The 26,315-nt window shown below is 35.6% G+C and overlaps 1 protein-coding gene across 6 annotated transcripts in view; it reads right to left on the reverse strand.

Moving 5' to 3' along the window:
• Nucleotides 1-26,315, reverse strand: part of DTNB (dystrobrevin beta) — a 245,239-nt gene that overhangs the window by 111,762 nt on the left and 107,162 nt on the right. For 5 of the 6 annotated variants that reach the window (XM_060117915.1, XM_060117913.1, XM_060117914.1 and 2 more), the window contains exon 9: nucleotides 13,634-13,758. In XM_060117915.1, the coding sequence (XP_059973898.1) occupies nucleotides 13,634-13,758 (125 nt within the window). Of the gene's footprint in view, nucleotides 1-8,156; nucleotides 8,207-13,633; nucleotides 13,759-26,315 lie in introns of those variants that run through there. The other variant, XM_060117918.1, reaches the window with a different exon arrangement.

Consider the following 26,315-nt stretch of genomic DNA (forward strand, 5'->3'; position numbering starts at 1 on the left):
TAATGGAAATAACTACTGCAGAGCAGAATAAAGAAAAAGAATGAAAAGAATTGAGAACAGTCTCAGAGATCTCTGGGACAACATTAAAAGCACCAACATTCGAATTACAGGGGTCCCAGAAGAAGAAGAGAAAAAGAAAGGGACTGAGAAAATATTTGAAGAGATTATAGTTGAAACCTTCCTTAATATGGGAAAGGAAATAGTTAATCAAGTCCAGGAAGCACAGAGTCCCATACAGGATAAATCCAAGGAGAAACACAACAAGACACATATTACTCAAACTATCAAAAATTAAATACAAAGAAAAAATATTAAAAGCAGCAAGGGAAAAACAAGAAATAACATACAAGGGAATCCCCATAAGGTTAACAGCTGATCTTTCAGCAGAAACTCTCCAAGCCAGAAGGGAGTGGCAGGACATATTTAAAGTGATGAAGGAGAAAAACCTACAACCAAGATTACTCTACCCAGCAGGGATCTCATTCAGATTTAACGGAGAAACTAAAACCTTTACAGACAAGCAAAAGCTAAGAGAATTCAGCACCACCAGACAAGCTTTACAACAAATGCTAATGGAACTTCTCTAGGCAGGAAACACAAGAGAAGGAAAAGACCTACAATAACAAACCTAAAACAATTAAGAAAATGGTAATAGGAACATACATATCGATAATTACCTTAAATGTAAATGGATTAAATGCTCCAACCAAAAGAAACAGACTGGCTGAATGGATACAAAAACAAGACCCATATATATGCTGTCTACAAGAGACCCACTTCAGACCTAGGGACACATATAGACTGAAAGTGAGGGGACGGAAAAAGATATTCCATGCAAATGGAGATCAAAAGAAAGCTGGAGTAGTAATTCTCATATCAGACAAAATCGACTTTAAAACAAAGACTATTAGAAGAGACAAAGAAGGACACTACATAATGATCAAGGGATCAATCCAAAGAAGATATAACAATTGTAAATACTTATGCACCCAACACAGGAGCACCTCAATACATAGGCAAATGGAAACAGCCATAAAAGGGGAAATCGACAGTAACAGAATCATAGGGGACTTTAACACCCCACTTTCACCAATAGACAGATCATCCAAAATGAAAATAAATAAGGAAACACAAGCTTTAAATGATACATTAAACAAGATGGACTTAATTGATATTTATAGGACATTCCACCCCAAAACAATAGAATACACATTCTTCTCAAGTGCACATGGATCATTCTCCAGGACAGATCATTATCTTGGGTCACAAATCAAGCCTTGGTAAATTTAAGAAAACTGAAATCGTATCAAGTATCTTTTCCGACCACAAGGCTATGAGACTAGATATCAATTACAGGAAAAAAAATTGTAAAAAATACAAACACATGGAGTCTAAACAATACACTACTTAATAACCAAGAGATCACTGAAGAAATCAAAGAGGAAATCAAAAAATACCTAGAAACAAATGACAATGAAAACACAACAACCCTAAACCTATGGGATGCAGCAAAAGCAGTTCTAAAGGGAAGTTTATAGCCAAACAATCCTACCTTAAGACACCAGAAATATCTCAACTAAACAACCTAACCTTACACCTAAAGCAATCAGAGAAAGAAAAACAAAAAAACCCCAAAGTTAGAAGGAAAGAAATAATAAAGATCAGATCAGAAATAAATGAAAAAGAAATTAAGGAAACGATAGCAAAGATCAATAAAACTAAAAGCTGGTTCTTTGAGAAGATAAACAAAATTGATAAACCATTAGCCAGACTCATCAAGAAAAAAAGGGAGAAGACTCAAATCAATAGAATTAGAAATGAAAAAGGAGAAGTAATAACTGACACTGCAGAAATACAAAGATTCATGAGAGATTACTACAAGCAACTATATGCCAATAAAATGGTCAACCTGGAAGAAATGGACAAATTCTTAGAAATGCACAACCTTCCAAGACTGAACCAGGAAGAAATAGAAAATATGAACAGACCAATCACAAGCAGTGAAATTGAAACTGTGATTAAAAATCTTCCAACAAACAAAAGCCCAGGAGGAGAGGGCTTCACAGGCGAATTCTCTCAAACATTTAGAGAAGAGCTAACACCTATCCTTCTCTAACTCTTCCAAAATATAGCAGAGGGAGGAACACTCCCAAACTCACTCTACGAGGCCACCATCACCCTGATACCAAAACCAGACAAAGACGTCACAAAAAAGAAAACTACAGGCCAGTATCACTGATAGATGCAAAAATCCTCAACAAAATACTAGCAAACAGAATCCAACGGCACATTAAAAGGATCATACAACATGATCAAGTGGGGTTTATCCCAGGAATGCAAGGATTCATCAACATACGCAAATCAATCAATGTGATACACCATATTAACAAATTGAAGGCGAAAAACCATATGATCATCTCAACAGATGCAGAGAAAGCTTTCAACAAAATTCAACACCCATTTATGATAAAAACCCTCCAGAAAGTAGGCATAGAGGGAACTTTTCTCAACATAATAAAGGCCATATATGACAAACCCACAGCCAACATCTTCCCCAACGGTGAAAAACTGAAACCATTTCCACTAAGATCAGGAACAAGACAAGGTTGCCCACTCTCACCACTGTTATTCAACATAGTTTTGGCAGTTTTAGCCATAGCAATCAGGGAAGAAAAAGAAATAAAAGGAATCCAAATCGGAAAAGAAGAAGTAAAGCTGTCACTGTTTGCAGATGACATGATACTATACGTAGGGAATCCTAAAGATGCTACCAGAAAACTACTAGAGCTAATCAATGAATTTGGTAAAGTAGCAGGATACAAAATTAATGCACAGCAATCTCTTATATTCCTATACACTAAGAATGAAATATCTGAAAGAGAAACTAAGGAAACACTCCCATTTACCATTACAACAAAAAGAATAAAATACCTAGGAATAAACCTACCTAAGGAAACAAAAGACCTGTATGCAGAAAACTATAAGATGCTGATGAAAGAAATTAAAGATGATACAAATAGATGGAGAGATATACCATGTTCTTGGATTGGAAGAATCAACATTGTGAAAATGACACTACTACCCAAAGCAATCTACAGATTCAATGCAATCCCTATCAAACTACCACTGGCATTTTTCACAGAACTAGAACAAAAAATTTCACAATTTGTATGGAAACACAAAAGACCCCAAACAGCCAAAGCAATCTTGAGAAAGAAAAACAGAGCTGGAGGAATCAGGCTCCCTGACTTCAGACTATACTACAAAGCTACAGTAATCAAGACAGTATGGTACTGGCCCAAAAACAGAAATATAGATCAATGGAACAGCATAGAAAGCCCAGAGGTAAACCCACGCACATATGGTCACCTTATCTTTGATAAAGGAGGCAAGAATATACAGTGGAGAAAAGACAGCCTCTTCAATAAGTGGTGCTGGGAAAACTGGACAGCTAGGTGTAAAAGAATGAAATTAGAACACTCCCTAACACCATACACAAAAATAAACTCAAAATGGATTAAAGACATATATGTAAGGCCAGACACTATAAAACTCTTAGAGGAAAACATAGGCAGAACAGTCTATGACATAAATCACAGCAAGATCCTTTTTGACCCACCTCCTAGAGAAATGGAAATAAAAACAAAAATAAACATATGGGACCTAATGAAACTTAAAAGCTTTTGCACAGCAAAGGAAATCATAAACAAGACAAAAAGACAACCCTCAGAATGGGAGAAAATATTTGCAAATGAAGCAACTGACAAAGGATTAATCTCCAAAATTTACAAGCAGTTCATGCAGCTCAATATCAAAAAAACAAACAACCCAATCCAAAAATGGGCAGAAGACCTAAACAGATATTTCTCCAAAGAAGATATACAGATTATCAACAAACACATGAAAGAATGCTCAACATCATTAATCATTAGAGAAATGCAAATCAAAACTACAATGAGATATCATCTCACACCAGTCAGAATGGTCATCATCAAAAAATCTATAAACAATAAATGCTGGAGAGGGTGTGGAGAAAAGGGAACCCTCTTGCACTGTTGGTGGGAATGGAAATTAATACAGCCACTATGGAGAACAGTATGGAGGTTCCTTAAAAAACTAAAAATAGAACTACCATATGACCCAGCAGTCCCACTACTGAGCATATACCCTGAGAAAACCATAATTCAAAATGAGTCAGGTACCAAAATGTTCATTGCAGCTCTATTTACAATAGCCAGGACATGGAAGCAACCTAAGTGTCCATCAACAGATGAATGGATAAAGAAGATGTGGCACATATATACAATGGAATATTACTCAGCCATAAAAAGAAATGAAACTGAGTTATTTGTAGTGAGGTGGATAGAACTAGAGTCTTCATACAGAGTGAAGTAAGTCAGAAAGAGAAAAACAAATAGCATATGCTAACACATATATATGGAATCTAAAAAAAAAAAATGGTCATGAAGAACCTAGGGGCAAGACAGGAAGAAAGACACAGACCTACTAGAGAATGGACTTGAGGATATGGGGAGGGGGAAGGGTAAGCTGGGACAAAGTAAGAGAGTGGCATGGACATATGTACACTACCAAATATAAAATAGATAGCTAGTGGGAAACAGCCGCATAGCACAGGGAGATCAGCTTGGTGCTCTGTGACCACCTAGAGGGGTTGGATAGGGAGGGGGGGAGGGAGGGAGACGCAAGAGGGAAGAGATATGGGAACATATGTATATGTATAACTGATTCACTTTGTTAGCAGAAACTAACACACCATTGTGAAGCAATTATACTCCAATAAAGATGTAAAAAATAATAATAAAATATGTTTACAAACTTTTCTCCATCTCCATTACCACCATGATAGTCCAAACCACCATCATCTCTCACATGGTACATGAAAAGAAAAAAAACCTAGCTGGCCTCGGCTTTTTCATCCTTGTCCCACTCCCTATCTCCACACAACAGGAGGTGATTTCTTAACATGCAAAATTCAACATGTCCCTCTCCTATCCAAAACCCTTCAATTTGGGATAATGTCCCAAATCTCAGGTGGCCTTTGCCTACCTCTGCAGCCTTCCACTTGCTCTCTGTTTTCCTGCTCCCCCTCTGCTGGGAATACTCCTCCCGTTGCCCTCCATGTGCCTAATCCCTATTTATGTTTTAGGCTTCACTGTAAATGTTATTCTTCACAAAACCCTTTCTTAACCTACCAGTAAGATAAAGACAGACTACAAGGTAAAGACATCTTATTAGACAATTACTTTATACATATATAGGACAAATATGTGATTTATATTATTTCTCAGAGTTTTCAAAGTGAGTATCAATTGTCAAAAAGAAGGCAAAATTAAAATTGCAACACAGTAAACAGGAAAATAATAGAGGTGGGACAAATGGCTCTCCGTTTTTGAAAAAAATGAACTTAAATTCCTAGCTCATATCTGACAACAACAACAACAAAAAAGGAAAAAATACAGAAATAAGAAATTTATTGCCAGAGGTATTTTTATAATCTTGAAGGGAGAAAATTAATTTTAAATACAAAATGGAAGCCAGAAACATAAAGAAAAAAATTAACAAGTTTGACCATTAAACTAAAACTTTAGTAAGAAACTTTATTCTCTACTCTGAGAAAGATCAAGCTTGAAATGGTCAAAGATATGTACATTCTAGCATGCCCCCTTTTTTTTGAAAATCTGTGAACAAATAAGCAGGCTATGTAAGAAATAACTATAAAGGGTGAGCCTACTTAAAAGTGTTTAATTAGTGGCCTAGTTCAATCAAGTATATTGGTCATCCAGTCCCTATTCCCAACTCTCAACCTCCTTGGTAGACGACATTCAACCAAATCAGGATTACTGATTTTTAGTAAAACAAATAAAAGCAACTTTAAGTGTCTGAAAATAATACCTGCAATGTGTAAAGACTCCTGAAGTACAAGAATGTTGTCTATTCTTTGTCCAAAAAGGGGCCCTTCTAAATTAATATAGTGAAACAATGATTAAAACAATCATGATCCTATTTAAATGAAATATTTTGCTGACTTTAAGCATTCAAATGTAGGAGCTACCTTCATCTCTAAGTGCAAAACAGCAATCTTTTTCTTTTTCCTGATCATGATTAAGAAATGCACAGCGGCCCACTCCTCACAATTTTCTCATCTATACTTATAACTTTTTCCTAAGGAAGCCAGCCAAAAACACTGTACGTTATAAAATTGGTTTCTTCACTGTCACTCAAACCTATTTGCATGTAAGCAAAGCACTGTGTGAATACTGTTTGCACCTTGCATAATACCTGGAAGATCCTTAATAAATATTTGCTGAATGAATGGAAAATTTTAATTTCAGCAAGCATTAAGAATTGCTGTTCACATAGTTATATTTCAGTTGTACTCTATATGCATTTTTGGATGATTAATAGTGAATTCTTAGCTTGTTGTTCATATAGCTAAAACCATTTATGTTCTAATGAGGTGGTTCCATAATCTGATCAGATTCACAAGGAAACTTTCTCAAAAGGTAGATTCCAGGCCACCCCCAGAATAATGATTCAGTTGACCTAGAACGGAAGTAATCTAGTATTCTATACTTTTAAAAGCTTAGTGACCCTGGTATCAGCCAGGTTTGGGAACCACTGGTATGTGAATATATACATTAAAAAAAATCTGTTAAACATAGAACCTCAAAGTTGAATGTGACTTTAAAAGTTGTCTAGTCAATCCAAATAGGATTAATTACTCAAAATTTCATCAGAATACAAAAGGGAAGCTATCACTGCATTTTCTGAGTGGTCTACTGACCATCTACATGGCTTGGGAATAATTTAGATTAATAAATACCTGAACTATAAAATTTGAGTTCTAGGGTATACCTAGTCTGGAAATATCTAGTAAAGTTGAATACACTTATGGTATACATTACTAGAGCCGAACAATATCTGGTTCTCCTCTCCTTCCTAGGTACACGGAAGACGATCTATACTTGAAGTTAGTACAGTTGTGAAGGAAACGACACGTGTCACCAAAGCACAGAAGAATTGATGTGAGGTCCCCACATGCTCTTTTCCCCAGCTGCAGTGACCAGTGAGGCCTCGTGTTAAGATGGTAGAGCCAGAAACTTCAACTTCAACTGGTCTACCCGACCGTGGAGCATCGTCCAGTGAGAAATCTCCAGCACAACACTTCGCAAACCACTTTTGACATGTTTGATCAGTCACGGCACTTTCTCCGTACACTTGCACAAATCTTGTTGTGAGTTTCGGTTGTGTTTTTACCTTTCTTGAAATAATAAAGCATAATATGCCAAAAATGTTTCTTTTTTCTTCCATCTTCAATATTAAAATGGCTACACAAAAATTCACTGATTTTGATAAGTCTTTTTTTTAAAGGCACACTGATATGACAGCTGTCACATACAATCTAACAAAATTGTTTCAAATGAAGTTAAAAGACAACTAAGTGCTACTAGAGCCATCTTATGGAGAAAACCAAATGAACCTTTTGGCCCACCCAATATTTATAAAGTAATAAGCTTACAGAAGACTATGCAGAGTATGACCATTTATATAAAGTTTTAAAATATGTGATTTTAAGATGCATATACATCTAGCAAAAGTATAAAAACATGTACAGAGTGATAGATACCAAATAAATGTTAGTGGCTACTCTTTGGGAGAGAGAAACGGTAATGGGATTAGGAAGGACATAGGAAACCACAACATTATCTACTATGTTTTATTTATTTTTTAAAAAAAGATCTGAGGGGCTTCCCTGATGACGCAGTGGTTGAGAGTCCTCCTGCCAATGCAGGGGACACGGGTTCGTGCCCCGGTCCGGGAAGATCCCACATACCGCGGAGCGGCTGGGCCCATGAGCCACGGCCGTTGAGCCCGTGCATCCGAAGCCTGTGCTCCACAACGGGAGAGGCCACAACAGTGAGAGGCCCGCGTACCGAAAAAAAAAAAAAAAAAAAAAAAAAATCTGAGGTAAATACAATAAAATGATAAGAGTCAATAAAGAAAAAATCAGGTTTCAATTCTTAGCTCTCAGTCCTACATTAAATTCCTTACTAACAGAAACTAGAAATGGGGAGGGCTTTTTTAATATAGAGAGAAGAAATCTGAGGTCAAGTTCATCTTGAGACAAGGGAAGTAGAAACACAGATGACCATGAATGCTCAGCAATTAAAGATGTCTGGTGCCTCTGAAAGAGAAGTGAGGGGTTGCATTAGAAAGAGGGGGATTAGTTGAAAGTCTGCCTGTGATGCAGAACACATCCACCTCCTCCACCGGACTCCCCAGCAGCACACAGTCAGATGACTACTTTTTTACTGGGCTGGTAAGAAACTAGAGGTTACCTGCTAGTGAAACTGACCAGAAAGTCTTCAAACTCAGGCACACCAGGGAGGGGTGTGGTATGAATTAAAATGGAGAGATTAACTGAAAGTCTACACTGAACTACTGGATTCCCCAACACACTTCTTCTGGTCAAGATGTACATAATCCTTCACCTAACAACTGTATTCTAGGTATAAAGAAATTCTTACCCAGTTCCATTTGGGAAACATCTGAGGCATTTACTGCAGCATTATATGTGGAGGCAGAGATCTGAAGGCAACCCAGGTGTCCATCCCAGGGAGAATGGATAGGCAAAATACAGTTCACATACCACGTGTGTAAACTTTAAAAAAAGGACATAGAAAACAATACCTAGTTTTCAAGAACAGGACTGTTCCTTATTGTAATCAAAGGATATACAATAAGCACATTAGAATGGTTACCCGTGGGGGAAAGGGTGACTAGAGCGGGATGTCACCCTTAAAATCCAGCTTACAATTTATAAGAAACATACTGAAAACCTAAGGGCACAGAAAAATTGAAAGAGAAAGGATGGGAAAAGTTATACCGGGTACATACGTAGCAAAAAATCTTAAAAGATGTTACTAGCAGATAAAATATACTAGAGAACAAATAGAATTATTAGGAATAAAGAAAGTCACTACTTAAGAATAAATTTTTAAATTCCTAGTGACATATGTATAATTTTGAACAAATAAGTAGGCTGTAGAAGATTTGAGTAACATGGTTAACAAATTTGACTTAATTGACATACATCCATTTACTATAAACTCTGTACCCAACAAGCATAGAATAAACATTTCCAAGTTTACTTGGAACATAATAAAAACTTGATCATATACTAGATAATAAGCATGTCTCAACAAATTTGAAAGAACTGAATAATACAGAACATTTTTCAGACCAAAATGAAATTAAATTAGAAATTAATAACAAAAAGATAACTAGAAAACCCTCATATGTTTGGAAATTAAGAAAGTATACTTCTCAAAGAAGAAATAACAGAACTTAGAAAATATTTAGAATTAAACAATAAAAAAATTACATAACAAAACTTGGACATTACTCAGGTAGTGCTTAGAGAAATTTATAGCCTTAAATGCTTAAATTTGGGGGAAAAAACCTGAAATGAGTAAGCTAACCATATCTTTAAATACGTTAGAAAAAGAGTAGCAAAATAAACCCAAAGAGGCTTTAACAAAAGAAATAATAAAGGATGGAAATAAATGAAATTTTTAAAATACAATACATACAATAAAAGAATCATCAAAACCAAAAGTTGGTCCTCTGAAAGCCTAACAGATTGGACAAGCCTATGGCAAGATTTTTCAAGGAAAAAAAAAAAAAAAGGAAAAAACTATAAATATGTGAGAGTAGGAATGAAAAAGATGTTAGCACAGATACTATAGATAAATATTATAAACTTTGTGCCAATAACTTTGAAAATTAGATGGAATTGACAAATTCCTACATCTATAAAATGTTCCAAAGTGACTCAAAAAGAAATACAAAATGAAAATAGTCTTATACTTTTCTTAAAAGACTGTTTTTTTTTAACTATGAATGAAATTAATAGTTAAAAATCTCCCCACCAAGAAGGCTTAAGGCACAGATAGCTTCACTGGTGAGTTTTACCAAAAATAGAAGGAGCAAATAATTCCAATCTTAAACAAGCTCTTCCCAAAAAATATAAAAAGAGAGAATTCTCCTCAAATTTTTGAAGATAGCAAACCAGGCAAACTTTGTCCTAAAAACAAAACAAAACAAAAAAATCAAGGGAAATTACAGGACAATTTAACTCATAAACATAGAAAAAAGCTAAACAAAATATTAGCAAGTGAAATCTAGCAGTGTATTAAAAGGAGGGTCAACTTATGTTTATTCCAGGAATGTAGGGTTGTTTAAAAAACAGTTAATGTAATTCACTATATTAACAGAATAAAGAAACTCAGGCTATCATCTCAATGCAGAAAGTCTTTAATAAAATTTGACATCATTCATGACAAAAAGAAAGCACTAGCAAACTAGGAATAAAAGGGAACCTCTTTTATCTGATGAACAGTTTCTACAAAAAACCAACATCAAAAGACATGCTAAAATGAATGCTGAAAGTGTTCTCTTTGGTAATAGTAATAATGCAAGAATGCCTATCAAACCATTGCATTCAATATTGCACTGGAGGCTCTAGCCGGCATAATAAAACCAAAAGAAAAAAAAATGAGTATATTTAAAAGCATAAAGAATGGGAGGGAAGACAAAAGGCAATCATTATTTGCAGGTGATATAATGATTTACAGAAAATCCAAAAGAATGTGAGTACAAATTGCTAGAATTATGAACAAGTTACACAAGAAGACTACATAGTGGATTAAAATACAAAAGCAACGTGCGTGTCCATACACCAGCAACAAACTGTTAAGAAACATAATTCAAAAAAGATATCATTTGCATGACTGTACACATTTGCCAAAAATCACTGAATTGTACACTTAAAGTGGGAGCATTTTGTTGCATGTAAATTATATCTCAAAATAACTGCAGAGAAAAAAGGCACCATTTGCAACAGCAGCAACAAATGCGAAGTACACAAGAATTAATTTAACATGTACAAGACATTTCTGAGGAAAAATTATAAAGCTTTACTAAATGGCACAAAAGGATATTTAAATAAATGGAAAGACATAACGCATTCATGGAATGGAACACTTAATATTATAAAGATGTCTGTTCTTCCCAATTTGATCTTTAGATTCAACAAATCTCTGATCAAAACTCCAACAAAATTTTATGAGGGACTCAATAAGCTGATTCTCATGAAAGAGCAAAGGGCAAAGAATAGACAAGACGCTCCTAAAAAAGATGACTTAATCCCTTACAGTAATTAAGATAGTATGGTATTGGCATAGTGATAGACATTTTGACCAAAGGAACAGAATAAAGAGCCCAGAAACCAGACCACGCGTATTTGCAAACTACGTTTATGACAATGGTGGCACTGTAGCTAAGTGGGGAAATGATGGATTATCCGAAAAATGGCAATGAGACAAGGTATTATTCAAATGCAGAGAGAGAGAAAACGGGATATTCCACATCACACCACACACAAAAGTTTGTTCCAGATGAATTAAAGACATCTGTAAAAAGGACATCTTCAAAGCTTAAAAAGAGAGAGGACTATCACTACAGTGTTGGAGCAGGCAAGGGTTTTGTTTTTTGTTTTTAATTCAAATGAAAAACACTAACCAAAAAGGGAAAAGGTTAACAAATTTAACCAAAAAATGGATTACACACAAATAAGTAAAATCTACTATGGAACACAGTGGGAGAAAAGCCTATTATTTCCCCAGGAAGAAGAAATCAATGGGAAACTGAAGGAAAAACCACCACAAAAACAGTACAAGAATGTCAGTCCAGTTATAAAGTCAACAGGCACCCTTTTGAGCAATCTGTGGTATATAAGAAAGAAGATCCCACTGAACTCTGACGAGAACAACCGCACAGGGATTGTGACACTGGAACTAAACAAAGGGTACACAGAATGGCAGCACACTGCTTGACTCCGTAATGAATGGAATTAACTGAAAACGCTGTTATTTGGTTTTCAACTTTTAGATTGAGCCCTTAATAAACCTAAGACTTAGTTATGATCATAGGAGAGAACAGAAATATTATCAGCTTTGATAATATGAAAGTAATGGCACAGATGACAGAAGTTAGGAGGCAAAGGGAGAAGCAGACAGAAGGTGAAAACTTCCTTTGTTTACACAGTAGAAGTCGAAAGTTACAAGAAATAGAAGTTTAAAAATTACATTCAAGAGTACAAAGGTAACTAATTTTTAAAATGGTGATATAATTATGAAAAGATGAGATGGGTTGATATGTAGAGTTATAAATGAGGTTGGTCCCTTATACCACAGAAGGAATTCAATAATGTCCAAAACGGATAAGCCAAGAAATGGTGCTCTAAATATATTATTTAGCCACATGGAGGTATCCATTAGGAGATCTAAAAACCCAAAGCACAATGAAACTGGGGAGGATGTGCTGCGTTTCGTTATACGTATTGTTGTATTTTTTTCTGTATTATTGAATTTTTAATCTATATGTGTGTATTATTTTATTTTATTTTATTATTATTTTTTAATCTGGATTATTATTTTTTTTATGAATTAATGAATTTTTTTTTTTTGCTGTATTGGGTCTTCGTTTCTGTGTGAGGGCTTTCTCTAGTTGTGGCAAGCGGGGGCCACTCATCATCGCGGTGCGCGGGCCTCTCACTATCGCGGCCTCTCTTGTTGCGAGCACAGGCTCCAGACACGCAGGCTCAGTAGTTGTGGCTCACGGGCCTAGTTGCTCCGCGGCATGTGGGATCCTCCCAGACCAGGGCTCGAACCCGTGTCCCCTGCATTGGCAGGCAGATTCTCAACCACTGCGCCACCAGGGAAGCCCTGTGTGTATTATTTTAATAAATATAAAGGTTTTGAAAAGTATTGAACGAAAGAGAAAGATCAAGAACTCTAAGAGCTCATTTAATCAAGCTATGTAATTTGAGCTAGGTAAAGGAAAATGGATGTCTACTGCAACAGAAAAACTTCTAAATACCTGAGTAAGACTAATAATCAAAAACCTACCAACTTTACCTAGCAGAGTACACTTAATATCATTATTTAATTCAGAGGGAAGAAATCAGTTTAAAGGCTGAATCTCATCCTTCATTGTTTCTCCTCCTCCTTACTTTTCCTCTTCATTTCTCTAGCTTTTTTGTTCCCCTCCAGCTTTCTTTTCTTTAGCAAGAATATTTAACTGAAAATAAAAAACTAGTTTTATTTATAGAGTTCAGTCTTGTGGTTCCTAATTTTCTCTCAATACAAAAAGAGCAAATTAGGTTGATTTTCATTTCCATGTGGTCTAAACTAACTTTTAAAATCTCTATGGTCATTAACTGTTGTAAAGAAGAAAAGATCTCTACTGCTGATTTAAGGGAAGAACACAAATAACAAAAGACAACCTTGTTAAACCCAGCACATTAATTACTCTTAATGTATTAATTTTCTGAAGGGGACCGCTACATAGGCTTCAGGGCTCAGGAGCTAGGTTTCCATGCAGATATTTATGGTGATTTAAAGAGCTGAAAGCTTTAAGTCTTAAGATCCCCAAAAGTAAAGTAAAAGCCAGAAGGTGAAATGTTCATGTTAGGTGATATTCGGTTTTGACCCAAAAGAATTCAGCAAGGTTTCCATTTCAGTATAATCCACATCTATCATATACTTACACTATATTTGCAAGGTCAAGTGGTTTCTCTGGTTGTTCAGGAAAAACAGGATGTGGAGGTTCTCTGGTGGGTACACACCCCAAGGATTTACTAATTGCATGGCTCAGCTTCTTTGCAGGGGATTTCTGTGTCAAAGTAGAAAATATGGAAATAAGGAATTGAATTTTCAAAAGAATGAAACAGAATTTTAACTTAGTGACAAGAGCTGTAGAAAATATCTTTGCAAATACAAACTAAGTTGCATTACAGTCACCACTACTGAGCCTTGCAGAAAGGAACCTACGGTTGTTTCAAGGTCGTTTGTGCCCCTTCGTTTCTGTCTTAACTCCCTCATTTCTACAATGCAGTCACACTATCCAGTGAGTGTTAACTTTCCTTTTGAACATCTCTGTGTGCCCTTTGCAGGAACTCCCTCTTTTGATGCTTCTGGATCATTCTGGTAAGATGTTATAGTTAATTCCCTGATCAGAGTCAGAAATTTTTGCTAGACTAAAATACTAAAAGGTTAAGATAATGCTGAGAGCTCACAGCTCTTGAATGTTAGCAAATTAGCTAACCCACATCCCCCCAAATGTTAAGAGAATATTCCCCAAATGAACATGAAACAGAACACTTGGTGTTAAGGGTCTGGCTGTGTATACAGATACAAACGAGTGCACTCACATACACAGGCAGCATCAGACCTGTGACTCTAAATTATGATATGCTGAAGGTACAAAAATAAGTTGGCATACTAATACATTTCCTGGGAAGGTAGAACAATACACACTAAATCCAAAGACTAGCAGGTCTAAGGTGTAATAGTAAATATGCACAAAAGTAAACAATATGCCACGACTAAGATATGGAGAATATGAAACACATATTTAAAGGACACTTTTTAAAAAATTAATTAATTTGTTTATTTATTTATATTTTGGCTGTGTTGGACCTCCATTGCTGCACGGGGTTTCTCTAGCTGCGGTGAGTGGGGCTACTCTTTGTTGCAGTGTGCAGGCTTCCCATTGCCGTGTCTTCTCTTGTTCCAGAGCACGGGCTCTAGGCGTGTGGGCTTCAGCAGTTGTGGCACACGGCCTCTGTAGTTGTGGCTCACGGGATCTAGACCGCAGGCTCAGTAGTTGTGGTGTACAGGCTTAGTTGCCCCGCAGCACGTGGGATCTTCCTGGACCAGGGCTCGAACCCATGTCCCCTGCATTGGCAGGAGGATTTTTAACCACTGTGCCACCAGAGAAGGCCCCTAATTCCCTTTAAATAATACTATTGTCTGAGATGTTCTTGGCAGGATACTAGTCGCAGAAAAGTTTAAATATTTCATTCTTCTGCCTCTGCAGTTTATTACCGTATGTACTACTTTAATCAGAAAATAGACCTTGTTTGCAGCTGTGTGTCTCATCAGTAGCACATCTCCACTTAACTTTTATATGCTGCCTACATATATTTTAACAGAAAATAGGCCAAAATCTATTTACCTTTAAGACTATATAGGGAAAGTTACTTAATACCTTGTTTATAACAGACTGAACAATACCATTCTCTTCAGAAACTTCATATATTGGCTCCAAATCACCTGCCATCATCCCCTTCAACACATTAAATTCTGGGGGAAATCTACATGTAATCTAATTTCCTGAAAATTATATGAAGCTACACAAAGCAGAAATTCTGAACTTCCCCACAACTGCTCTCCATCATCCCTTTGCCCAATGACTAGCTGTAACGGGACTCTGATTCCTCCTCCTCTGCGCCATCTTCTACACTGCCCCAGACATCATGCAGTCTTCTGCTTAAAATCTTTCAAAGGCTGATAATCATTTACAGACTAAGATCTAAATCCACGCCATCACAGCTCACTTAGGAGCTTTCATATCCGCCTCCCTCCTCTGTCCTCACCTCTCACCCCACATCAGCATCAACATCAAGCTGCTCAGTTAACCCAATGTACCATGTTCTCTTAGATCTCTGTACCTTGGCACGTGCCTTTCTGAGATCTCCCCTTCCCAATCTATGTCTCTTTAAATTTTCTGCTCATCTCTCAAGGCTGCTTATTTGCAAGCCTCCCTTCCCCTCTGAAGACTTTCCTCACTGCTCCGTAAGTCAGCACCCATCTTTCCAATCTACCCACTTGCCAAGTACACATTTCCACTGCTGCACTTTTAAATTTACATGCCTATCTCTGTTAGACCAGTGGTCTTGAAGGGTAGGATCTACATTTTATTCATCTGTGTATTTCCAGAACCTGACCTACATCAGAATATGTTATTTGAATAAATTATTTGCCTAGATGAATTTTCTAGATTGCTTTTTCCTGACTAAACCACATAAGCTTAATTTTTTTGAGAGTTATGATATGAGTAGGAGACTGTCAGAGGACACCAGAGAATATCTTAATTCACCTTTACAACTAAACACTACATGTGTAATCCATGTACTCATTTCGTGATTTTTTGCTACATCTGAGAACCACCTGGGCCATTAATTCATGCAGTCTATGTGAGATGGATTATAATAGCCATGAAATCACAGGTTTCATGTGTATATTTTACCATAAACATTAAAATAAGACTGTTAAAATAAAAAATGTTTCCCTTTGTATCACCTAATATTCTCTAGCAGCATGCTTGTTGTGCTTTCAAAAATACTGCTCCAAGTCAAGGTTTAAGATTAGATCCCATTTCAAGTCTCAAAAAGATAGAGAGAAAGGTAAAATCAATACATCAATACATCAAAGCCAATTCCACGTAGAGTACATCAAGAGATGCTTGATATGTATGGGAAGGAGAAAAAGACTGGAAATAAACATATACAGGAATTAACTAAGGGCTAGGATCAAACCAAAAAGAACATTATTCTGAAAATTTAAAGATAATGCAATTCAATTAGGTTGTCTAAATAGGTAGATAAATGATTTCCTTAAAAAGACCTCAACACATGAATTACAATATGGGCCTAAAGTGATTTCATTGTGGAGCTACGTTAGGAAACTAAGATTAACTAAGTGTGTGAGCAAGAGTTCGAAAACCACTATAAGTGCCAAAACAGGGACATTACCTCTTCTGGCTACTCGGCCCCCAGGACAATGCCCAGGACTTGATAGTCAGTCACTAAGTATTTACAGAGGTGCAGGGAGTGAGGGAGGAAGAAAAGCAATCCAGGTGTAGGGACTGGTGACTCCACACTTCGTTTAAGCCACTAGGCCAGAGATGTTCTGACAGGTCTTTGTACCTTTCCCCTCACTTGAACCCTCACAATGATATACAGGGAGGCCTTAACCTAGAAAATCAGATCTCCTCCAAACCCTCTTAGGCAATGATTTTCAATCTTTGTGCATTTTCAATACCTTCATCCACTTTACCTAATTTCAAAACATTTCCTACCATCTCTTAAAAATATTACAGGTTACATAATTCAAAAAGAGACATGTACCACAATGTTCACTGCAGCACTATTTACAATAGCCAGAACATGGAAGCAACCTAGGAGTCCATCAACAGATGAATGGATAAAGAAGATGTGGCACAGATATACAAAGGAATATTACTCAGCCATAAAAAGAAACAAAATTGAGTTATTTGTAGTGAGGTGGATGGACCTAGTCTGTCATACAGAGTGAAGTAAGTCAGAAAGAGAAAGACAAATACTGTATGCTAACACATATATATGGAATCTAAAAAAAAAAAAAAAAAGGTTCTGAAGAACCTAGGGGCAGGACAGGCAGACGTAGAAAATGGACTTGAGGACACGGGGAGGGGGAAGGGTAAGCTGGGACGAAGTGAGAGAGTGGCATTGACATACGTACACTACCAAATGTAAAACAGATAGCTAGTGGGAAGCAGCCGCATAGCACAGGGAGATCAGCTTGGTGCTTTGTGACCACCTAGAGGGGTGGGATTGGGAGGGTGGGAGGGAGACGCAAGAGGAAGGGGATATGGGGATATATGTATACATAGAGCTGACTCATTCTGTTATACAGCAGAAACTAACAACATTGTAAAGCAACTCTACTCCAATAAAGATGTTAAAAAAATAAAATAAATAAAGTAAGGTCAATGTGGAAAAGAAATTACGGGTTACTTTAAAAAAGAAAACTTCAGAAGTATATAAAATGTGGGTGTACAGTCTAAAAAGTAATAAAACAAATACCCATCTATCCACTATTCTGCCTGAGAAATATACCGTTATGGTCACTTGGAAGCCTGGCTGTGAGCCCTTATCTAATACAGCCCACTCCCACCATATCCGCACCTCTCCTGGTTATCAGTATCCTGGATTTTGTACTTATCATTTCCTTGATTTTACTATTTTATCAATTATGTACTATAAAAAATACATGATTTATTTAATACATGCTTAAAACCTATACAGATTTACATATATATTTTTTTCTGCAACTGGCTTCTTTTACTCAAAATTATGTTACAATTCATCCATGTTGATGCATATGTTGATAAAATTCACTCATTTTTTCATGGCTTGATTGTATTTCATTGCTCAGTTACATCGTAATTTATATATTTGGGTTGTTTCCCTTTGTTCCCTCTCAGTCACAATGCTGCTATAAAACTTTCTTGTCCGTGTCTCCTGCTGGCCACGTAAAAGAATTTCCTAAGAGTGGAATTATTGGGTCATAAATTATACACATTCAGTGTTACCAGGCATTGCCAATTTGCTTTTACAAAGTGGTTACGCTAATTTCCACTCCCATCAGCTATGTGAGGGACTTCCTGACTCTACATTCTGGCCAACCCTTGTTACAGTCAGACGTTCTAACATTTGCCAATCTGGTGGGTGACAAATGTTACTGTGCTTTTAATTTACAATTCCCTTATTACTAGAAATATTGAGCATCTTTTCCAATGTTTATGGGCCATTTGTATTTCTTTGTCTGTGAAATGCCTGTTCCTGTCTTTGGCGTAGTGTTTCACTGGGTTTGTCTTTCTCTTATTGATTTGTAAGAGTTCTTTATATTTTTGTATTTTGACTGTACAGAAGTTATATCTTACAAACAACTTTCACTTTAAGGTTTTTCACTCTATTGTTTTTAATGAATGGTCATCTTTAAATATACAGTAGTCCCAAGTTATTAATCTTTTCTTTCTTATTTTGTGCCTTTTGTATCTTAAGAAATATTCCCCTCCCTGATGTCATACGTTATCCTCCCAGATTGTCTTCCTTATTCCATAATTTTTATCTTTCATATTTAAGTTTGAATCTACTTAGAATGATTTCTTTGATAGGTATAAGGAAATAATCCAATTGTATCCAATATGGATAATCAGTTGCTTCAGGATCACTTAATAAACAATCCATTCTTCTCCTGCAAGATAGATATTCTACTTCTGTCCCTGTACCAGTATCATGATGATTTAACTGTTACAGTTTCCTCTTATCTTTTCAGGTAGTACCAGTGCCCCAAACTTTCATCCTTCATCAGGAGAGTCTTTGTTATTCTTGACCCTTCACACTTCCACTTAAATTTTACCATCAGTCTGTCCATTTACTGAAAAAAAAAAAAATCCTGTTGGTATTTTGATGGGAACTAATCGAATATATAGACAATTCTGGAGAGAACTGACATCTTCACATGTCAGTTCACACACTGAACATTCCTTTCCGTCAATATGTTCATCTCCTCACGTATTTAGCCTCATTTTTTTTTTTTTTTGGCCACATCATGCAGCTTGCGGGATCTTAGTTCCCTGACCAGGGATCGAACCCGGGTCCTTGGCAATGAAATTGCGGAGTCCTAACCACTGGACCCCACTAGGGAATTCCCCTAAGCCTTTTAAAATATCTTTCAATAAAGTTATAGATTCTTGTTCATAAAGGATATATGTATCTGTTATTTATTTCTAGTTATAGAAAGATTTTATATCCAGAAACCTTGCTCTCTTATTATTATTATTATTTTTTTTGCCATATGTGGGCCTCTCACTGTTGTGGCCTCTCCCGTTGCGAGGCACAGGCTCCGGACTCGCAGGCTTAGCGGCCATGGCTCATGGGCCCAGCCGCTCCGCAGCATGTGGGATCCTCCCGGACAGGGGCACGAACCCACGTCCCCTGCATCGGCAGGCGGACTCTCAACCACTGCGCCACCAGGGAAGCCCCATTGCTCTCTTATTTTTAAAAATTTTGGTAAAATACACATAACATAAAATTTACCGTCTCAACCATTTTTAAGTGTACAGTTAAGTAATGTTAAGTATATTGGCCATTTATATATCATCTCTGGAGAAATGTCCATTCCTTTACCCAATTTTTTAATGGGTTATTTGCTTTTTATTGCTCTTAAGTTATAGGAGTTCTTTATATAATCTGAATATGAGCCCCTTATCAGATATATGATATGCAAATATTTTCTCCCATACCATAGTTTGCCTTTTAACTATGTTGATGTGTCCTTTGATGCACAGGAGTTTTTAATTTTGATGTAGTCCAATTTATCTATTTTTACTTTTACTGCCCCTACTCTATTTTAATTCTAATGATTTGGAGATTCTTTCAATCTTTCTACGGTAACAGTCATCATTAAATAATGATAACTTTGTTTCCTTCCAATTAAAATACCTTTTATCTCTTTTCCTTGTTTACTCTGCTGCTTTAGGACCTCCAAGAAAATGTTGAATAGAAGTGGTGATAGCAAGCCTCCTTGTTTTGTTTTCAATCTTAAAATCTTAAGATTTCAATCTCAAAACAAATACCCTTGACATTTCATCAGTAAATATAGTGGATACTATGTTTTTATAAATATCCTATATGTATTAGGTTAAGGAAATTCTTCTATCCCTAGATTGCTAAAGTGCAGTGTGTGTCTGTGTGGATACGAGGTTTTAATCACTGTTTTACATGTCTTTTGAGATGATTATACAGATTTAATCCATCAACTTATGAATATGGCTAAATTATAATAATCTATCTTTAATTGCTGGAATAAAACCAGTGTGATTATGATCTTTTGTATACACTGCTGAGTTGAGTTTCATAATACTTTGTTTAGGTTTTTATTTGCCTTCATTAGAATGGCTTGTAATTTTCCTTTCCTGTTGTCCTCATAAGGTTTTGGTACCAAGGTAGTTCTAGCCTCAAAAATGAAATCAGAATGCTCATTATTTTTTCTAGAATCTGGGAAATTTTTATAATACTGGAATTCTTTTCTTTGAATGTTTGTTAAAACTTATGTAAAGTCACTCAGGCCTGGTTGTTTCCTTTGTATAAATATTTTAAGCTACTAATTCAAATTCTTTAATGATTATACTAATATTTGCAGGTTTTATTCTATCTTGAATCAGTTTTGGAAAGCAAGGTTGTTTTAGGAGTTTGTTCATTTCAACTAATCTTTCAATAACCAATGTACAGTTGTTTTCTTATCTTTTTGTTATTGATTCCTAGTTCAAATGCACTATAATCGACACTTTTTTTTCTGGGACTTCATTTATGTGGTCAAGTTTTGTGTGTTTGAAAAGAATGTGCAATCATTAATTGCTGGATACATTTGAATTTTCTACATTCTGTGTTTTTTGTCTAATGATTCTAACAAGTGTTGAGAGAAGTGCGTTAAAATTACCCATTTTAATAATGTATTTTTAATTTCTTACTGTGCTCTTATTAATTTTTATTTACACATTTTAAAGCTATGCTATTAGTTGTATATTTATGTATAACTTAATTTCATCTTTTGTAAACTTTACCCCTGGTGAAGATTTTTTTATTGTATTAAAATATACATAACATGAAATATAACATTTTAATCTCTCTCCAAAAGATTTTTGCCCTGAAATCTATTTTCTGAGGTTAATATAGTTTCACCAGTTTTCTTTTGGTTAGTTCTTGGCTTGGTATGTCTTTTTTTTTTCTTTTTTTCTTACTGAGATATAATAGACATACAGCACTGTATAAATTTAAGATGTACAGTATAATGATTTGACTTACATACATTATGAACTGATTACCACAGTAAGTTTAGTGAACGTTCATCACCTCATATAGATACAAAATAAAAGAAAAAGAAAAAAATATTTTTTCCTTGTGATGAGAACTTACAGATTCAAGCAGAAACATAAGCCTACTAAATCCCCAGGAGAAGTCAGGAACCTCCTCTAACTCATTTAATGTGAACATTTTACCACCGTCTTAAACAGTATCTGTACTCTCATCCGGTAACTTCAAATCCTTTAACTCTAACCATGCCCCAACTATATTAATGTCATAGTTGATTAGTACTTTAGCTGCATCTTATTTTAAGACCAATAAAATTATTAGTCATTATTATTTACATATAGTGCTTATTTAAATTTACTCGCATTTGCCAATTCTGCTGTGCACCATTTCTTCTTATGTTCCATTTCTTCCTTATTGCTTCAATTCATATTTTCCCCAAAACATATCCTTTGTTAGTTCCTTCAGCAATGGTCTATTGGTGACAAACACACTGAAACTTTTTCTGAAAATATATATTCCTTCTTTGCTCTTAGATTAGATAGGTATGGAATTCTAGGTAGTCCTTTTCATTCTATCCTTCAAATCCTTCAATTGCCTGTCACATTTTCCATTCCCCTATATCTGTGTTCAGTATTCTGTATCCTGGTTTATTTCCTCAGACTTATTTTCCATTCCCTAATTTTTGCTGTAGCTGTCTTTAATTTGCTATTTAACCCCTCCATTGAGCTTAACCTTATTATTTTTTATTTGTAGAAATTCAATTTGTTCCTTTTTCATCTTGACTTGTTCCTTTTTGAAATGTCACTATTCCTAGACTTACTCCTTTAATTTTTAAAATGTACCATTTTCTGAAGTCTTTGGCATCCTAAAGCTACTGTTTGTTGTGTTTGCTTATTCTCTCTCATAGTAGATTGTTTTATAATTGAGTTTGCAATATTTGATGATAAGCTCACCTTAAGCAGAGACTCTTTTTTGTATGGGAGTCCTATTTGCATTATCTCTGGGCCAGTGCAATATTTTTAGCCCCTCTTTCACAAGGAGGCAGCCCTTCTAAAATTCCAGCTTTTACAAAAATACCAGTTCTACTCACCTTGAGTGGACCCAAGTTACATTTCCTACTCCATGGAGGCACTAACCCCAACCACTGGCCTAAATCCAGTATCCCATTTGATAAATCCTGGGGACATCACAATTTGGGGTTGAATTTTTGATAGCCAGGAATTTCTCTTTTATTCAAGTTCAATTCTGCATTTCAGTTTTGTTATTATATTTCATCCTACATGCATGTTTGTCACTGGGGATGGGAGGCTACAATTAGCTTAGTCTACCTTTACCCTGAACAAGATGGGAAGCTATTGGAGTGTATTGAGCAAGCAAGGATCTGATTTTTAACAGGATCATTCTGGCTGCTATACTTAGAATAAACTGAAGGTAACAAGGGCAGAATCAGGAATACCATTTAGAAAGCCTCAGGAGTAATTTGTAAATGTATAAATTTATACACATATATACATACTTAAACATGCAGTGTTATCAAGAGCAGGACAAACAGGCTTATAACTGATACCAACTCTTACAAATTATACTTTTTAGCATTTTAAATTCCCCACCTATGTCCGTTCCAATGTTGTTTGCCTTGTTTTGTCTCATATTAATGTTTTATACTACCTTTTTCATCCCTTTATTATCATCTGTGTATCTTCTCTGAAATAGCATGTGGTTTTTGTCATTTTGATAAATCTGAGAGTTTTTATCATTTTAGTAGGTGAGTTTAATTCACTTTCATTTATTTTAATTACTGCTATGTATGCTTAAATGTATTCCTAACAACTTATTTTGTGTTTTCTATTTTACCATGATTTTCTCTTTTTCTATTTTCCTGTCTTCTATTGGATTGGTCAAGGTTATTTTTGCTACATTTTTTCTTCTAATAGTTTTAAGGTTTATATTTTATATCTAATTCTTCAAGTAGTTACCCTTAAATTTTTTATGCATATTTAAAATTATAGTTTCTTACAAGTTAGAATTAATTACATTTTATTATCCTCCTCCTGAAATCTTTAGTGTGCTTTTAATTCCCTTTATCACTCCCCCAGTCACAAATTCCATGTTGCTATTTTTGTTGATTTAAGTTACAACTTACTAAAAATCGTCATATATTTTATAACCAATATTTATTTATATTCAATATTGTTTTTTATTTCTCTGCTTCATTTTTTTTCTTAAATCCCATTACTACCTTCTTGGTTCATTTTTTTTTCTTACTGCAGTGTATCTTTAAATAGTTCTTTCAGCAAAGGTCTTTCAAAGTCCTTAAATTATGAAAATGTTATTGTAGTGTCCTTGCTGTTGAAAGACAGTTTGGGTGAGAACAGAATTTTAAGTTCAAATTTATTTTCTCTCAGCACCTTGAAGACATTCTGCTGTTGTTTCTCAAAACCAGTGATAAAGTCTAAATGTCATCTGGATTCTTATTCTTATTCTTTTGTAGACCATCAGTCTTTTCTCTCTACTGTCACCTAGGAATTTCTCTTCATCATTATCACTAGGATGTATGCAGGTGCTGACTATGCTGTTTCTTTTTAAAATGTATTCCTCTAGTAGGCCTTCTACCTAAGGGCTCATACTTTTTCAGTTTTGGAAATTTTTAATACATTATTTCTTCAAACATTGTCTCTTGTCAATTTTCTTCACTTGCAACTCCTATTAGATAAATATTGGAACTTCTACATGAATCTAAATGCTTCAATCTTTGTTTCATACTATCTTTTTTTTTTTTTTTTTTTTAAAGGATACTCTCTTACCTCTTGATGCTGTTTTGGGAGAATCTCTTGCCCTGATCTTTCAGTTCAACAATCTGTTCTTTAGCTATATCCAGTTTGCAATGCAGCCCATCCGGTGAGTTTGTTTGACAACTACGTTTTTCATTTTCATTATTTATAGTTTCATAACTTCCACTTCTTGTATTAATCATGAAAGTCTATCCCTGGTCCTCTAAGAAAATTAGATTGACCTATTTTTAAAGTTTCTTTCTGACTGTTCTACCCCACAGGGTGTAGTTCTGCTGTTTATATTTCACTGTGCTAAGCTTCCTCTGGGTTTTCATGGCCGTGTAAACATCTCCCATGGGACTGCTCACTTGCCATCTTAGCCAATAGTGGCATCCTGGCCAGAGGCCGCATGCTGAATCTGTTCTGACAAAATCAGCAGAGAGCTTCAGGGTCCTGGCAGTAGTGATGGCCTCAAACAGGCAGTGTAAGCAGTTCCTTTCTGCAACTTCTCCTTTAATGTATAACTCCTTCACTTAAAGATGTTTTATTGCTTCAGGTCAGGAACATTCCTTTTCTTTTCAATCTTGAAAGGGAATTTATTCATCAAATTAATTCTTTATCATTTCTATGGGTTTGGTGCAGAAAGGGTAAGAGGGAGTATGTGTTTGGTCAACCATCTTGAAACTGGATCTACCGCTACTCTAAATATCATTTCCCTGCATTCTCTTTAGCCTCTTTCTGGAGTTCATATTAGATGGCATTCCTCAATCTAACTTCCGTGTCTTAATTTTTTTTTCTATTACTGTATACCTTCTGTGATGTGCTTAGGAACAATTCTCTGCTCCAGTATCCAGCTCACAAATCTGCTCTTAAGCTATAGACATGGTTAAAGAGCCCATTTAATGAATTCCTTATTTTGACAATCAAAATTTTAATTTCCAGTATCAATACTTAGTTATTTTTGGTAGATAAAATAACTGCTCATATCTCTCCAAGAGTTCAACTGTACATATTTTTAAATCTAGTTCTGCTTATTCTATGAATTCTATGTCCAAAATAAACTCTTCTGTTATCTCCTTTGCATGGCAGTTTTTAGTGATTTTTAATGAAGTCATCTTTGTAGTTAAGGCTCTCTGTTGAGACAGTCTACTCTATCTGTGTGCACTGCTTACTTGGAGGGGAGAAGTAGGACTTGTTCTCAGTGAGAGTGAAGGAGGGTCAGAAGGTGACACCTCATGGAAAAGCTTTGTATTTAGTCTTATGAACACGGGATCCCTATTCTCCTGGACCCCAGCCCTGCCTCTCCAACCTAAAGTCCTATGTACACTACATCTGCCGGCAACACCTGCATCACCAGGCTATAGTACGTACCAGAGTCACTCTGTCACTTGCCCTGAGCCCCTCTCAGCTGCCCATATCAACTATTTCCAAGCAGGAACATTCTAGATGCTACTCCTATCCTGAGAAGCAATAGTTTCCTGCCCTTGTTTTGAAACAAGGTTTTCTTTTGTAAACTGATCCCATACACTTTTCATGGGGGTTCTGCACATCTGGGACCTGCTGTGGGTTTTCCTTCTTTTTTTCCCCTCTAGTGTACTTGCAAATTATTTTTAAAATTCTAATCTATCATTTCTAAGTATCGGAGGCAAGATGGAAAGGTGATAGCATGTCCTCAGACCATCACCCTAAAATGGAATTCCCAGTTCTTTTTTGTTTATTAAAGTTTATTTAAAATGTATTTTGAAAATTCATAATATCCCTTATATTATTTTTAAAAGGATTCAGAATAACTGCTTTAGAAAGTAAAAAATTTACAGTTGCTAAGCTCCAGTTGAACTTAATTTGTAAAGCTATAATTTTGACTGATTAATGTATGAGAGAAATGTAATCCATGTAATTTTTATTATTCTTCCAAGATTTAAGAGTATGAGCTCTCTGACAGTTATGAGAATATAGCTAGGTAGAATAAAAAGTAA

Source organism: Mesoplodon densirostris, chromosome 14 (genome assembly GCF_025265405.1).
Source record: "Mesoplodon densirostris isolate mMesDen1 chromosome 14, mMesDen1 primary haplotype, whole genome shotgun sequence".
Taxonomy (NCBI): domain Eukaryota; kingdom Metazoa; phylum Chordata; class Mammalia; order Artiodactyla; family Ziphiidae; genus Mesoplodon; species Mesoplodon densirostris.